Genomic DNA, 17888 nt, shown 5'->3' on the forward strand with positions numbered 1-17888 from the left:
AGTGTTGTGGATGAGCAGTCTAGAGCGGTGGAGTCATGGTATGATATTTTGATGTGAGTGTTGTGGATGAGCAGTCTAGGGCAGTGGAGTCATGGTATGATGTTTTGATGCGAGTGTTGTGGATGAGCAGTCTAGGGCAGTGGAGTCATGGTATGATGTTTTGATGCGAGTGTTGTGGATGAGCAGTCTAGGGCAGTGGAGTCATGGTATGATGTTTTGATGTGAGTGTTGTGGATGAGCAGTCTAGGGCGGTGGAGTCATGGTATGATGTTTTGATGTGAGTGTTGTGGATGAGCAGTCTAGGGCAGTGGAGTCATGGTATGATGTTTTGATGTGAGTGTTGTGGATGAGCAGTCTAGAGCGGTGGAGTCATGGTATGATGTTTTGATGTGAGTGTTGTGGATGAGCAGTCTAGGGCAGTGGAGTCATGGTATGATGTTTTGATGTGAGTGTTGTGGATGAGCAGTCTAGGGCAGTGGAGTCATGGTATGATGTTTTGATGTGAGTGTTGTGGATGAGCAGTCTAGAGCGGTGGAGTCATGGTATGATGTTTTGATGTGAGTGTTGTGGATGAGCAGTCTAGAGCGGTGGAGTCATGGTATGATGTTTTGATGTGAGTGTTGTGGATGAGCAGTCTAGGGCGGTGGAGTCATGGTATGATGTTTTGATGTGAGTGTTGTGGATGAGCAGTCTAGGGCAGTGGAGTCATGGTATGATGTTTTGATGTGAGTGTTGTGGATGAGCAGTCTAGAGCGGTGGAGTCATGGTATGATGTTTTGATGTGAGTGTTGTGGATGAGCAGTCTAGAGCGGTGGAGTCATGGTATGATGTTTTGATGTGAGTGTTGTGGATGAGCAGTCTAGGGCGGTGGAGTCATGGTATGATGTTTTGATGTGAGTGTTGTGGATGAGCAGTCTAGGGCGGTGGAGTCATGGTATGATGTTTTGATGTGAGTGTTGTGGATGAGCAGTCTAGGGCAGTGGAGTCATGGTATGATGTTTTGATGTGAGTGTTGTGGATGAGCAGTCTAGGGCGGTGGAGTCATGGTATGATGTTTTGATGTGAGTGTTGTGGATGAGCAGTCTAGGGCGGTGGAGTCATGGTATGATGTTTTGATGTGAGTGTTGTGGATGAGCAGTCTAGAGCGGTGGAGTCATGGTATGATGTTTTGATGTGAGTGTTGTGGATGAGCAGTCTAGGGCAGTGGAGTCATGTAATGTACTTTGCAGGATATGGGTTCAAATCCTTGAGCAAAATCAGCAAGGCACTTTTTCATAATTGCTTCTCTTTGCACAGGAGTACACATGGGTACAGGTGTGAGCTGTGGGGAGTAAACTGCGATGGACTGGCATCCTGTCCAAGGAAAACGGATATAAACATCAGCCTGGTCAGCCATATTGGATCGGGACAGACTTTACATTAAATAGTTCATATTTAAAGGCAGTGGACACTATTGGTAATTACTCAAAATAATTATCACCATAAAACCTCACTTGGTAACGAGTAATGGCGGAGCTGTTGATGGTATAAAACACTGTGAGAAACGGCTCCCTCTGAAGTGACGTAGTTTTCGAGAAAGGGGTAAATTTCCACAAATTTGATTTCGAGACCTCAAGTTTAGAAATTGAGGTCAGGAAATAACGCATCTGAAAGCCCACAACTTCTTGTGACAAAGGTGTTGTTTTCTTTCATAGTTATCTCGCAACTCCGACGACCAATCAAGCTCAAATTATCGCAGGTTTGTTATGTTATGCATATGATGAGATACACCAAGGTGAGAAGACTGGTCTTTGACAATTACCAATAGTGTCCACTGTCTTTAAAACAACGGTCAGTATAATGACACGTACTATATGAGACACACGTACTAGGCCTACAGAAAATTGTATTTATGAAGTCACAATTCCACACGTGTGGTAAAAGCAATGTCAAATGTCCAGGTATAATCGGCTGTGGATTTCAAAGTAGAAATCTGAAAGCAGAATATAAAGTGCTGATACCAAACAATTAGCTAAGTCCCAACAATAACCCCTCGGAGGATTGTGACTTCACTGCTACTGTCCTCGTAATATATGGACCATGTAGGAAGAAAATAGACTCTCCTTTATAAGATAACATTTCCAGGCACATGTGGGAGCAATAAGGGGGTGGCACCTTGGGCATTAGGGTGGGGGAAAGGTAGTATGATTTTACCCATCAATCCACAGGCTATAATAGTATAATGCCGAGTCTCTGATTGATTCTACACTAGCCGTATATTTCAGCCGGAGGCAGAAAACAATAAAGAGAAAGAAATGATTCAGAATAAGATATGGTCACTATCCTACAATGAGTAATTTGATACAGAGTAAATGATATCGCCATATGGTCCGAGCCATGACAGATGTGGATTGAGACTAATTCAGAATGAAGATGAAGAGGAACGTGTTGAAGGAGTGAGGTGAAGAAAACTGATGATAACTTTCACCTTTAGGTGTAGAACCTTCTAGGAAATGAAATCTAGATCAATTCAAATTGCTTCCATTTAACAAATTACCTTTCGGTAAATATTAAACCCCCCACATCGTCTCATAGAATTGAATATAGGAAGGAAGACATACTCCAAAGCATGCTACTACTCTATTGATTTCAACTTATATGAACCACTCATTTCAAATCGAGGAATGTTCTTGTTACAGTGTAGTTAGTTTTATGAAGTTCGTTTTTCTCTTTAAGATAAGTGTACTTTCTTTTACGGCCTATGAGCCAGTCGCGTTGCAGCAGAATCGTGCGGTCATTAGTTCCCAGCAATAGATAGACTGACAAAGACTGACGATGACATTGCACTTAACTAATCATTAGTACTCAGTTAAAGGTAAGGTGACAACGACTACGACGATGACATTACACTTAATTAATGATCTTCATGTTTTCATTAGTTCTCAGCAAAAGATAGATTATCAAAGACTGAAGACGACATTGCTTAACTAACGACATGTGTACAATCATTAGTACTGAGCAACAGATAAAGATGACATTGCACTAAACTAATGACGTGTATAATCATGTACTCAGTAAAAGGTAAAGTGACCATGGCAACGACGATGACATTGATATGAACTAACGACATGTACAATCATTAGTACTCAGTAAAGACTGACGATGACATTGCACTAAACTAATGACATGTATAATCATGTACTCAGTAAAAGGTAAAGTGACAACGGGAACGACGATGACATTGAACTGAACTAATGACCTCTTGTGGGATTTGCCATTGCTTTCCAATGTCACACCAAATTGCTACCGTCCAAAGCAAAACCTCATTAAAATCATGGAGGAAGCGAATCAAGGCTGTTAAGTCATTGGTTAGACACACCTATACCACATGGGACTACCAAACTAGAAAATGAGTTTGCCGATAATTAGAACCCTAGAGATAAAGAAAGAAGAAACCCAAATCCAAGGTTACTTAGTGTTTGATGAGACACTTCACTTTGCAAGGGGTTAAAATAGCACCTGCTTGAAAATGACACTCTGGATCTTTCAGATATAAACAGGTACTTCAAGATTCTTGAAAAATAGAAATATCACAGTTCAGGTAAAACTTGATTTCTTAACAAATTCAACTTTTGTTTTCCTTCATACCCCCACCGGCTATTTAAAATAAAATAAAATAAACTTACCATGTTTTTTTGAAAAGTATTTGATTAAAGTTGTTGACAAAAATGAATCTGTTTTTATAATTAGTTGATATTATTAATTTTAATGACATCAGTGTTGAGCGATGATTTCAACCCAGACAGGTTTTTCCTAACTCAACACAATGTTAATCTGTTCGCCGAATTGATCAGAAGATGAGCTTTCAAATAACACCTAATGAGACCCTAAAGGGTAAGTACTTATCAAAAGACGTCACATCGACACCATGGCTGTAGATACCATTTCATTCATTCCAAGAATGGTCTGGTTTTGCATGGGGTGACATTTTAACTCAAAAACATTCACACTAGAAATAAGAAACCACAATACAAGGATTTAAATCATCAAAAATGTTCTCTTACAGTTTATTAATTCAGTAAAACTTTTATTATGTAAAATGGTTGCACAACACACTGTGAGGGCCCTTGGTCTGCACAAGTAAAGACTTAACTTTAGCTTCACCAAACCTACAGCTACATGTAGGATTCTCACAACCACAAACTCAAATCATTTGATTTCAACAAAATCACAAAAATACTATCAATTTACAAGGGTCCATTGAGTAGAATGAGGTACACATTTGTGTTGGATGTTTTTAGTTTTTAATAATGTTTTTAGTTTTTAATAATGGATTAATAATTCGAAGTCTGATTTTGTTTATCTTGGAAATTGAAATGTTTTATATTATATTATATTTTTTTGGATGATGCGATAGAAGGTGTTTCTAGAAGGTGTTTCTAGAAGGTGTTCCTCCACAGTTTAAATTACCATTGAGAAAATGGACAAGTCTGGCACCATATCAACAATACACAGCTTAAAGATGGCTGTCAGACTAAGACTCCAGGCTGTCAGAGCCAAAACCAAATCCAAAGCAGAAGCCATAGCCGTAATAAGAAGACAGAAACCTGCAAGGAGAATCTCATTACTCTAAACAAGACTTCATTTCATTTACTTGAAGACTATGGCTTTGCCTTGATGAGAAGCAAACCAAGTCTGAGACATTAGATACATGCAATCATTAAGACTCAGCGATACATCTTGCATTATCAAGTTACAAACAAATAGGTAGGAGTCAAAACAGTCCAAAAAACATTTCCTCTGTGTATTCAATTGCATCCATTTTCTTCATTACTAAAAGGTTTCTGACCAGGGGATGTTTTCTTAATGGTTGCTCCTCCAGCGGGAGTTACTTACTTCTTCAAGAAGCAACTAGCATCTTGATAATAACACATTTGTTGACGATGAGAATACACCAGTTGTTTTCAACTCAACTCCTTCAGTTTTGCCAACGGGCAAAAACACAGGATACAGGAAGCAGGTTACTATGGCAACATTGTAAACACTTGTTGGATAGACGTTGAGATTGTTGACTACAGATCATCTCGGACTCCAAAGCCTGGGCCTGTAGGGGGTTCAGTTAGACTTGTCAAACCTGTAAAAGGTTCACATGTTTGTCGACCACTCCTAAGGCAGAGAGGAAGAGAGAAAAACAAATGTTATAGTGACTGGTGGATCTTTGTTTTTCAATTACAGGGTTAAAGAATTGCTCCTTGAATTGATTTGTCTTTCAACCTCAGTTTGATATTCCTGCGTAGGTTTTACTAAACAAACTGATACAACATGGAGTTAAGTTATATATAATGTGAGGCGTGGAGTGCCTCTCCTCTTAAAATTAACAGGGACTCGATGAACATCATGTCACTACATCATGGAACTACATCTTGCCATCTACATGTACATGTACGTAGGTAATAAAAACAAACAAAACACAAGTCCCACAAAACATACACTGGAAAAGTTTCTGTTTGGTGCCACCACTTTTCATTCGATATGAAATGGTATTATAGTATCTAATTTACCTCAAAGAGATATCCCTTTTTGTAAAAATTAGTGAAAAAGTGATGGCGCAACACGGAAAGTAATCCCATACACTTATTGCAAAGAAATTATCAACAAGATTAAAACATCTTGAGGGTAAACTCCGATCAATGTCCAGCACTACTTTCCATGGAGGTCTTCAGTACAAAAACAGAAGTAAAAATTATAACTATGCAGGATCTAAACTTTAAAACAGACAGACACCATGGTCTCCCTTTAAAAAGATCAAAAGACATATGTAAAATAAAAGTTAAAAGGATGCAAAATATATCAAACAAATATATTAAAAAAAAAAAAAATTACTAATTTGAACTTGGCGTATGCTCCTTGCTATGTTTTTAAAGCTTGAAATAAATGGCAAGCTTTTACATCCTTACGCTTAAACACATACATGTTTATAAACACAAAACAAGCTTTTGGTATTTGATCCTACATAAGTAACATTACTAGACGTAGTTCCTTAGATTTCCTGAATGGTTTCATGATCATGTTTGCATGAAGTATGACTCCTGGTTGTACTGTATCATAAAGTATGTATGTAGCCAACCTTCACAATAGGAGGTACCACATTCCAGCCATTTAATGACCACAGTCAATGTTGCTGATCTTAACTCAGTCAGAATGCATATTCCAGCCATCTAATGACCACAGTCAATGTTGCTGATCTTAACACAGTCAGAATGCATATTCCAGCCATCTAATGACCACAGTCAATGTTGCTGATCTTAACTCAGTCAGAATGCATATTCCAGCCATCTAATGACCACAGTCAATGTTGCTGATCTTAACTCAGTCAGAATGCATATTCCAGCCATCTAATGACCACAGTCAATGTTGCTGATCTTATCTCAGTCATGCATGTTCCAGCCATCTAATGACCACAGTCAATGTTGCTGATCTTAACACAGTCAGAATGCATATTCCAGCCATCTAATGACCACAGTCAATGTTGCTGATCTTAACTCAGTCATGCAATGTGAACATCTAATAAAAACCATGCTGTGTAGGAATCAAGCCAGCTACTTAAGACATACAAAAGATGTGTGACTGTTCAAGTAATAACATCTGCAATTCATGATTTGTGACACACTCCTTCAAAATGAAGCTGAGAAGTGAAGACATTTATCATGTGAAAATAAATATACCTTCTTCCAGATTTAATGTAAAAACCTGGTCCCATATGTTTATCCCATTACTACTCAGTAACTAAGGATCCAAGCATCACAAGCAGTCACCTACATGTAATTCTCACTATCCAGACTTTGGCAGAAAGATGTATCAAATGTCTTGTTAATCATGGACATGGAGAAACTTACAATTCCAATTAACCGGAATAATCAAATGTCTGCATAAATCAAAGCTGAAATATCCAAGTGCAGACATTTTAATTACACTGGACTTGAAATATGGGGATTTATGTAGAACTTGTTCCTTCTTCCCATCAACCATGCAGTCCCTTAGAAAGGCTTGTGTTGGTTATGTATGTGGATAATTAGCATTCTAAGACAACATATTGCTGCAATCAAATGATTTATCAAAGAAGTAGAAAGAAACAGACAGACTGTTTTGCAAGATCTAAAGAATGCATCTTGAAATTCTGTGTCAAGATGCAAAATTGGGTTGAGATTTACAGTTATGGCTAGAGTATTCACACTGGTAAATCAACAATCTCAATCTAAGAATAAACATACATGTAGGACGATGAAGCAGTCAGCATAAATCAAGTGAATTGAGAAACATGGAGATTTATACATTATCATGTACAAGCTCAATGTTTCAACCGTCTCATTGAGACGCATGGGGGTAGAGTCAATGCGCGTTCTGAAGGAGTCTATATAAATTAGCTTCATTCTAAACTCAAAATGAAACATCAGTCAAAGCTGAGAACAAGTCAAAAAGTTCTTCTTCTTTTCTCTAGCATGTCTGAGAAATCATTCTTGAACAACCATTTTAAGAGATTAAAATGACTGTTTCACTCATCAAAGCAAATCACAATGAAGCAAGACTTGTAAGATTTGCATGTCGAGACATACTAGACTCAAACTCGCTACCCAATGCCTGCGCTACCCTAGTTTGATTGAAGCAGACTGAAAGCCTGCAATAAACAACTTTGAACAATCATTCATAACTACCTTACAGTTTATCCATTCTAATTGGTCGAGAGGGCATCACGAGGGGTTGTTTGAACAGATAATATAACACAAGTAAAAAGTGTTATAACATGTGCGTGACACGCGCGCTTGCACCTGTGTGTATAAGACAGTTTCTTCATTCATATTGGTTGAGGGCAACAGCCGGGACAATTGTGCCACATCACGCGATACGCGGGACCCTCATATCATTCCATTATAAGGAGTTGTTTACCCAAAGCTGAGGGCCTAACCATTTCATAGCTGGAGGGGTGTTGTGTTGAAAGAAATCATTGAACAATTATAATTTTTGCATTTATTTTACCTTTTGATCAAAAAGTGTTGATGTGTTTTGACCTAAAAGGTATTTATGAATGGGAATCAAAGTGTGTTGAATCGGTTTTCAACTAGTGGTTTAAACTCGCCGAGGCCTGGTTCTTGATAATTTACCTCGACTTTGTCTTGGTAGAATTATCAAGAACCAGGCCTCGTTGGGTTTAAACCACTAGTTGAAAACCTGTTCGCCACACATTGATTCCCTTAATGACAGCTATATCATCACTGTCACAAACTGTATGTTGATGAGACCTGAGTGTACACTGGTCTCAAAAATACATTCAGAAGAGGTTCCTTCAAGCAAGAAGTCAAGACCTTTGTGTTTCCCGACAGTAATTTGCTCCAGAGTAGACAGACACAGCAAGAAACTAAAATAAATGCAACCTGTCACATCCAATTGAACTTTCCATCCAAACTGATAAAAGGTTATAGGTATTCAAGTAACATGTAGGTACGGGCGATGGTAACTATGCAGTGTTGTTTAAGATGAACTTGTAGTAGACAACAAGAACTGGGATCTTTGTGGAGTTCAATGTGGGAAAGCCACTATAATCACCAATAATAAGAAATATTCAAATTAAGAAACTAAGAAATTGAACCGAAATGTTGAGACAAAAATAATATGGTAAAGCCTTACTGCAAGGCCTTCCTCCATGCAGACATTTTGCATAAAACCTACCCAATGGGAGACAAAAATACTAAACATGGTTTGAACTCTCATTGTGTCTGGATTAAGTTGGCCAAACTTGTAGACTGTGTACTATCAGGGTCGATTGAATAGCAGTTGTTACATGTAAAATGGTTAAAACACACCATGGGAAATTTAAATTATTGTGATACCCTCTATTGTTAGTTTAGTGTTTCTACCAGATCAATGACATATCCTCTTTTCATACAGAAGAGTTTCTTATGTCAGTAAATGTCACAGGTGTGCTTTGATTCAAAGCAGAAACACATTGCAGAACAGCAACACCCTTCAGCAACGTCAGTTCCTAAAACATAACATCAAATATGAACTACGTACTTGCATACAGAACTTGGCAGCTTTGCTGTGACTTAAGGCTATTTTGAAGGATAAATTGAAAAGTGTCTTCGCTAGACAAGCAAAAATACTGTGACCCAGTTTAGTTTCCTCCGGGCGTGATGGTATCTGAACACTGTCCAAACAAAGATAGAGGATTAAAATTGAATCAAATATCTTAATGGAGCGACTTCATGTTACTATGTGACAACTTAAGGAATCTCACATTACAAGTCTCCATTTATAAGCCTTGATGTCATGGAGACCTAATCATGTTCTCAAGAAGGTTAAATAACAATATAAACCCTTCTCCTTAGCTCTAGTAATTAGGTCAGAAGGATTCATACAGTTATTCTCATCTAATTTAACCACACAAGAAGTCTCAATATCTAGGTTATATTCTTAGAGATGGGAGACAAACTAGGTTGAATTCATGGACTCAAGCGATGAGTATTTGACAATGCTTGATAATGACCACTACATTAACTTATTAGCTATACCTTTATAGGTCTGAATATTATAGGTCCATCACTTTATTAAACACGTACAATGGGGAAGTCTTGAGCAAGGTGGAGGGGTGATTCCCCCTTAAGGAGGATGGGTGAAGATTAGCTGAAGATGGGATTGTGTGGGAGTAAGTCATACTCATTACTCAGTGAGTATTAGAGTCTTGAGCAAGGTGGAGGGGTGAATCTTCACCCCCTCAGGAGGATGGGTGAAGATTAGCTGAAGATGGGATTGTGTGGGAGTAAGTCATACTATATTACTAATTGAGTATGGTGAATCTTCAACCCCTGAGGAGGATGGGTGAAGATTAGCTGAAGATGGGATTGTGTGGGAGTAAGTCATACTATATTACTAATTGAGTATGGTGAATCTTCAACCCCTGAGGAGGATGGGTGAAGATTAGCTGAAGATGGGATTGTGTGGGAGTAAGTCATACTATATTACTAATTGAGTATGGTGAATCTTCAACCCCTGAGGAGGATGGGTGAAGATTAGCTGAAGATGGGATTGTGTGGGAGTAAGTCATACTGTAATATTATTACTAATTGAGTATTGAGGGGAATCAAAGTACAATATCTCACTGTGATCAGATACAACAAGAGAGTTCAATAATGATGTTTATAATTTTGCTGATTTCTACTTCATTATTTCTGATACTTTGCTCTACTTTACAACAAAAGCGCAATGGGGATTTACAAAAGAAAAACCAAAAGAACACTATTTCATTGTTGACATATTATATCAGATACAACAAGTGAGTTAATTGGTGTATACGTTGATGATATTAATTGTAAGACAAGAATTTGGAGATCTATAGATCAGACTGTCACTAACTATGTACATTGTTCCTGGTGGATTTATCAATCTCTACCATCTCTGTTCCTTATTACGCCCATTTAAAAATAAAAATTGGCATTTACAAATTAATATCTGGGACACAAATGTCACAAAACATCTCCAATCAATGACCACAATAACTGAAAGCCATTCTTGTAAACCATTGTTAAAGCCCTTATTCACTGTTGAAAGCTTCCTTCCGGTGAAAATACAGAGTTGAATAAAGTGGGATAACAATAGTATTCCCAGAAGATGTGACAGGTTAGACCCTGAGTGTCATGAGAAACCTGAGTCTTGAAACAAAAACAAATTTATTCACCCAAAATGTAAAAAAACAAATCACAACAAACACTTGGTGCCAACAAATGGGCCTTCATATTTATAGAGAGTGAGAGAAGAAAATAAGAAAACAGCAATGTTTCCTTCTAGCGTTGACCAACGGTGGCTGGGAAATCCACTAAGGAAAAGGGCATTCCATTAGTTAATGTTCAGCTACAGAACCTAAGCCACTTAAAAACATATCTCATATAAAAAAGAAATTGTCACAAGATGCGGGAGTATAGGGTTAATACAGAATAAACAGCACTCTGAGAAATCCCGCATTAATACTTGACATTTGGCTGTGGGGGAATCTCAGAGGAAAACCTGTATCCTTAGAAGGTTCTTAGAGACTCAAGAAACTGGATCAAGTTTCTTGAAGAGAGATGATTTTTGAAGACTAGTCAATCCCCCCATGGCACTCTTAAAGTCAAGTAGAATGAAATGCCAGAAAGAATGAAATAGAAATCAGCTTTGAGAGAGTGGGTACACTTCAAGATCATCACGATCATCTCAAATATTCAACAACAAACAAAGCAACAGATGAACAAAGTTTCCTTTATAGAAAGGGGTTGTGACGACTCTTGCATTGGTGTCACAAAATCTTTTTAAAGAACGTTTGTTTTGATGGAAATTATGATATCCAAAAGATTGCCTTAATATATCCCCATCATGCAAAACTTTAAAATCAACTGAAATCTTACTGTGAATCACTACTCATAACATTTTAAAATAAATAAACCATAAATCATAAACCATAAGAGTGTCCGATCATGAAACATTCATCCATCAATCAGCTTTCTAGTGTGTTGTCATTTCATCTTCAAGAAAGACTCTACTAGGGTTGAATTGTTAGGCCATAAACTATTTCTTTTTTTGCATTATGTTTCAGATCCTTGGATTGGTGAGCGGTTTGAAACAGCTTCTCTATTTTCTCAGTTTAAATTGAAATGAAAATTTACACATTTGTGTTCGCTTTAATTCTGTAGTTGAAGCTTGGCAAAAAACAAAACATGAAGAGGTTTATTTCCACATGAAAATAATCTGTACGTTAGAAAATTTGCTGAGGAATCGTATTTTTATACAAACTATTTACTGAAATGAATGAACTCCTTTAAAAACTAACATTGCAATATTTCTCCAAACATGGTTGTTAGAATGTTTCCATGACACTTTCCACCAAAATGTTCAGAATTTGAACTCAAGCTTGCTTTCAATGTTTCATTCAAATTGCAATTTGAGAAATGAAACTGGCGATGTGGTAATTCACAGCGGAGTTTATCTACTCTCGACTGCAAAAAGTCACATCTATTTCAAAAACAAATTTCTACAGAGTATAGCGCAGAGGTAGTTTTTCCTATTTCTTAAAATTTGGATTTGCTTTGGGTTTTTAAGGGGTAACATGAAAAGGATCCTGGGAAGGAGGACACACCTTTTCACCTCTGGTCTTGAATATAACATTTAAACTTGGATGGTTATTCTTTCTCTCTATTTCAACATTAAAATCAGGCTGTTAGAGCGGATTCATTCCTTGCCTTTTACCTCAATAGACCCCGGTTTAAATCCCACCTCAACCCTGAGGCTTGCATTAGGATTGCGCTTTTAGTACCTACCTGATTGTGTGGGTTTTCCCTTTTGGGGTTTTCCTTCCACATCTAAAACTGCAAACATTTCTTCTCATTTCCTGTTCATTCTGTTATTGGCACTAATTGCTCTGTTGGATGTGTTATAAAACAAATAAATAAATAAATACCAAATCACAAAAAGCTTGTTAAATTATCACCAACAACGAAGCTACTTCACATATTTTCTTTTTCTTGTCGCAGAGAGATTTGTGATTCACAGCTGCCTAGTTATAACTTGTCAAACATTGCATGATATTGTTATTACCATAGACACAACCTGCTGCAATTGAAACTGATTTAACTTGTAAAACATTACATGATGTTGTTATTACCATAGAAACAGCGTGCTGCAATTGAAACTGATTTAACTTGTCAAACATTACATGATGTTGTTATTACCATAGACACAGCGTGCTGCAATTGAAACTGATTTAACTTGTAAAACATTACATGATGTTGTTATTACCATAGAGACAGCGTGCTGCGATTGAAACTGATTTAACTTGTCAAACATTACATGATGTTGTTATTACCATAGAAACAGCGTGCTGCAATTGAAACTGATTTAACTTGTCAAACATTACATGATGTTGTTATTACCATAGACACAGCGTGCTGCAATTGAAACTGATTTAACTTGTAAAACATTACATGATGTTGTTATTACCATAGAGACAGCGTGCTGCGATTGAAACTGATTTAACTTGTCAAACATTACATGATGTTGTTATTACCATAGAGACAGCGTGCTGCAATTGAAACTGATTTAACTTGTCAAACATTACATGATGTTGTTATTACCATAGAAACAGCGTGCTGCAATTGAAACTGATTTAACTTGTAAAACATTACATGATGTTGTTATTACCATAGACACAGGACAGCGTGCTGCAATTGAAACTGATTTAACTTGTAAAACATTACATGATGTTGTTATTACCATAGACACAGGACAGCGTGCTGCAATTGAAACTGATTTAACTTGTAAAACATTACATGATGTTGTTATTACCATAGACACAGGACAGCGTGCTGCAATTGAAACTGATTTAACTTGTAAAACATTACATGATGTTGTTATTACCATAGACACAGCGTGCTGCAATTGAAATTGATTTAACTTGTCAAACATTACATGATGTTGTTATTACCATAGAAACAGCGTGCTGCAATTTAATTGAAACCGATTTACATACGTGGATAGAGCCATATGTCAGGTGCTAAAGTAACAAGACTTGTAGAGGATAATAATATGATGTTATTATTGACTGCTATGAGAACAAGGACTAAGGCTAGAAGCGAGATGGACAAACAGCAAGATGCACAAACAGCGTGCACAATTAAATCATCTACTGTACAGGTTTGTTTGTTATAATCACATGAATTATGGTGAATGATTCTGCACAATCATAGTGACTTGAATTGTGTAAGGGGAGAAATGTCCGGATTACCATCATACCTTATTGCATTGGATTCTTTAAAGGGAATTAAGCTTAAACTATCAAAGGCAAGAAAATCATTTTGGTTTAGAATTTGAATCTGAGAAGCGATTGTGTATTCGATTCTTCTTTTTGCATGGACATATTCAATCCAGACTTCATTGATATCTCACTAACGTGACCACCTTTTGAAATGAAATTTAAAAAAAAAGAAAAAAAAGTTCAATAAGCCAAAGGTGTAATTGAAATGCTGTTGGTTTGTGGACTTAAAGACACTTTGTGGTGCAGCAACTTTTAATGTCTTAAAGCAGAAAAAAAAACTCAACATTTTGATTTAAATCTGATCTTGTCACAACTGTCACAACTGCCTCACCAGCCAGCAAAACAACGTGCATACAAATATGTTTTGATATTTCACAGTTTTCTAATGTTTCACAGTTTTCTATAAAATATGCATTAATTCTGCTGAGGTTTACATAGGTTATTTGTAGGGGCTTACATAAACATGTACACGTATGTCTGTCTTCAAGTAGATCCCAAAAGATCTGAAAGTAACAAGATAAACACTACTGTTCCTGCTGCAAGATGGTTTTAGTGAGGTAAGAAAAACAAAAAGATATCCCCAAATGATCCGTTTACATCTTTGGTAATTTTCTTGAGGAGAGAGAAAGAAAATTGCAACGAGAGAAAATAACATTGTATTGAATGGTCTGATTGAATGGTCTGAAAGGAGATATTGCTAAGAGCTGGGCTTAAGGAGATATTGCCAAGAGCTGGGCTTAAGGAGATATTGCTAAGAGCTGGGCTTAAGGAGATATTGCTAAGAGCTGGGCTTAAGGAGATATTGCCAAGAGCTGGGCTTAAGAAGATATTGCTAAGAGCTGGGCTTAAGGAGATATTGCTAAGAGCTGGGCTTAAGGAGATATTGCGAAGAGCTGGGCTTAAGGAGATATTGCTAAGAGCTGGGCTTAAGGAGATATTGCCAAGAGCTGGGCTTAAGGAGATATTGCTAAGAGCTGGGCTTAAGGAGATATTGCTAAGAGCTGGGCTTAAGGAGATATTGCTAAGAGCTGGGCTTAAGAAGATATTGCTAAGAGCTGGGCTTAAGGAGATATTGCTAAGAGCTGGGCTTAAGGAGATATTGCCAAGAGCTGGGCTTAAGAAGATATTGCTAAGAGCTGGGCTTAAGGAGATATTGCTAAGAGCTGGGCTTAAGAAGATATTGCTAAGAGCTGGGCTTAAGGAGATATTGCTAAGAGCTGGGCTTAAGGAGATATTGCTAAGAGCTGGGCTTAAGGAGATATTGCTAAGAGCTGGGCTTAAGGAGATATTGCTAAGAGCTGGGCTTAAGGAGATATTGCTAAGAGCTGGGCTTAAGGAGATATTGCGAAGAGCTGGGCTTAAGGAGATATTGCTAAGAGCTGGGCTTAAGGAGATATTGCTCTCTTAAAGTTTAGACTTCTAGTTTTTCATGAAGTAAAAAGCTACACGAGATTGACCAGCATTTGCCCAAGACATCATTCAGAAACCTAGTCTGCTGGACTACTAGACACCCACAGTTAAAACAAACTTATCAACATGCATACCCTTTCTAGTAAGTACAAAGCTACAACAGACTGACCACAATTATTTCAAGACATTATTGAGAAACCTACATGTAGTTTAATATTCCAAGACATTATTGAGAAACCTACATGTAGTTTAATAGACTCAGCACTGGCAGAAAAACAACTTTGTCTAAATGAGTAGAATTTGAAACTTGCATGGTGGGAGTAAAATTAGGTCAGATAAATCTCTTTTGAGTATTGTTGGTTCTTAAAAGCCACCACAAAGATCACCTTCATGTAGTTTGTCAAAATGCATACCCATCTTACGTGTTGTTATTACTTTCAGATTGTTGGTGAAATCTTTTGTCTGAAGGTTATTAAACCATCTGCTTGTTGTCTTAAACAAATCAGCAAGCACTTAATGTAGAAAACCAAACATTATTATGGTAAGCATCTAAACATTCGGTTGAAATCCCCAAAAGAACATGTGGTTTTTGTCAGATGAAATATCTATGTATGTTTTATACATATATATTTCGACAAAGTAACTTAAAGGAGCACATTGCCTCGGATCGGACCAGTTGGTCTTTGTAAAACATTTGTAGTCGTTTTTTGTAAAATGCATATGGGTAGAAAGATGTTGTAAAAGTAGAATACAATGATCCACAATAACATGCCTCGAAATTGCACGGTGTTTCTTTTACCTCGTCGACTAACACGGTCGGCCATTTATGGGAGTCAAATTGTTGACTCCCATAAATGACCGACCGTATTAGTTCGCAAAGTAAAAGGAAAACCACGCAATTTCGAGGCCAACTTGTGTGGATCATTGTATTCTACTTTTAAAACATCGTTCCAACCATATGCATTTTATAACAATTGGTTACAACCGCTATTTAAAGACCAACTCGTCCGATCCAAGGCAACGCGTTCCTTTAAACACAAAGTACCTAAATGCATAGAGGGAAATAACTGCAACACTCTAGCTTGTTGTAAGTCTCAATGACAGCCAACATAGCAACATGAGCTAACCTAGGACACTTTATTTTCCTGTATTTAACACCTACTGTACATGTTAGACTTCAGAAGCACTTCTCTTGCAATTCAAAGTACCGGTTTATTCTCTCTACATAGAAACATATTGATTGGTTTGAAGTAACCAGGTTCTGGCTACTACACTATTCATGATGGTTCCATGCACCTGTCGGCATAAATAGCATGTTCAAGAAGCAGTCCAGCAAGACTCAGATAGTCCAGAGAACCGTGGAGAGCTAAACAAACATGGTCAGATCCAATGAGCAGAATTCATTTCCCATTCATTGATGTTGTCCATAAATAAAAGGACATGAGTGGAATAGGAGAGTGTAGATATAGTCAGGGGTCACTTCATTTTAAGAGCACTGAATTGGAATGGATAAACCAGGGCTAGACTCGCCTAAAATACATCCTTAGTTATTTCAAAGGGTCTAGGTACTTTTTGTTGGACAAAAAAACACAATGTCCACCGATTTACATTAGTAGAAAGCTTCCCTGAAAATACTACTTGCTGTGGTGCTTTAGTTTTTGAGATTGAGTAAAACAATGTTATGAATATAACTTTCTTCTCACTGATCATGAGACGAAAATCATTATAACAACGTATTTTTATGACATTGTTTTACTAATTTCTCAAAAACTACAGCATCTCTGCAACTAATATTTTTAGGTACGCTTTCTACAATCATTATCTTCAAACGGTGTAAGTTTAATGTAAATCTGCGGACATTGTGTTTTGTGTTACAAAAAGTCGCCAAATCCTAAACTTGGTTTAGGAACGATTCATTGTGGTCATTTTTTAGTTTCATTGTACAAGGAATGATGCATACATTAACTGATGTACACTAAATGTGATCCCTACTTGAGATGTAACATTAAGTAAGGTTTACAGTGACATCATGTAAGAAATATATTCTGTGAGTAGTGTTGGCTCTCAGAAGAGTTGGTGTGGCAGGAGATTCAGTCCTCCCATATGGCAAACTGTGTACAAACTTCTTCTGATATCACCTTCTTTTGAATCATCCTCCTTCAGCCCATGTTAATTTCCTAGATGGGGAACAGAATCTCTGTGCAGACTGATTCCACGGGACACTGCTTGACAGTACGATCAGTGTGCTCTGACTGTCTTACTAATAATATCCAAGTCTTGTATAGCTCACGTATCTACCAAACAAGGTACTCAAGCCGCTGAGTATATACAAACTTTCAGAAATAGGTTGTTGCAGTGATGAAATCTAAGACCCAAGCATAGTTAGCACCTTATAATAAGGGTTTACAAGGTGCTACGGCACATACAGCAGCCACAGCCAGGAACACCGGGGGAACCCCTTCTCTTTTCGATAAGTGCACTGAGTTCTTTTACATGCGTTACAAATTACATGGGTCTAACGGCTTTACGTCCCATCCGAAGGACGAAGCAATGATTAAGTGTCTTGCTCAAGGACCTAAGTGTCACGGCTTGGGATTCGAACCCACACTCTGATGGAAATTGTACTCTTTTTTCCACACGACTGATGGACAGTGATTGTAGTGGT

General features: G+C 37.5%; 1 protein-coding gene across 2 annotated transcripts in view; it reads right to left on the reverse strand.

Moving 5' to 3' along the window:
* Positions 1–4016: 4016 nt before the first annotated feature.
* The window catches only part of LOC139935306 (NADH dehydrogenase [ubiquinone] flavoprotein 2, mitochondrial-like), a 63429-nt gene continuing 49557 nt past the window's right edge, over positions 4017–17888 (reverse strand). The window contains exons 8-9 of one of the 2 annotated variants that reach the window (XR_011785794.1): positions 12321–12421; positions 4017–5145 (exon numbers count right to left, since the gene is read on the reverse strand). Coding sequence is in view for 1 of the 2 variants with exons in the window: in XM_071929831.1 (XP_071785932.1) it covers positions 5052–5145 (94 nt within the window). In the remaining variant the exon portion in view is untranslated. The remainder of the gene's footprint in view (positions 5146–12320; positions 12422–17888) is intronic. The other variant, XM_071929831.1, reaches the window with a different exon arrangement.

The sequence above is a fragment of the Asterias amurensis genome, chromosome 3 (assembly GCF_032118995.1).
Source record: "Asterias amurensis chromosome 3, ASM3211899v1".
Classification (NCBI taxonomy): domain Eukaryota; kingdom Metazoa; phylum Echinodermata; class Asteroidea; order Forcipulatida; family Asteriidae; genus Asterias; species Asterias amurensis.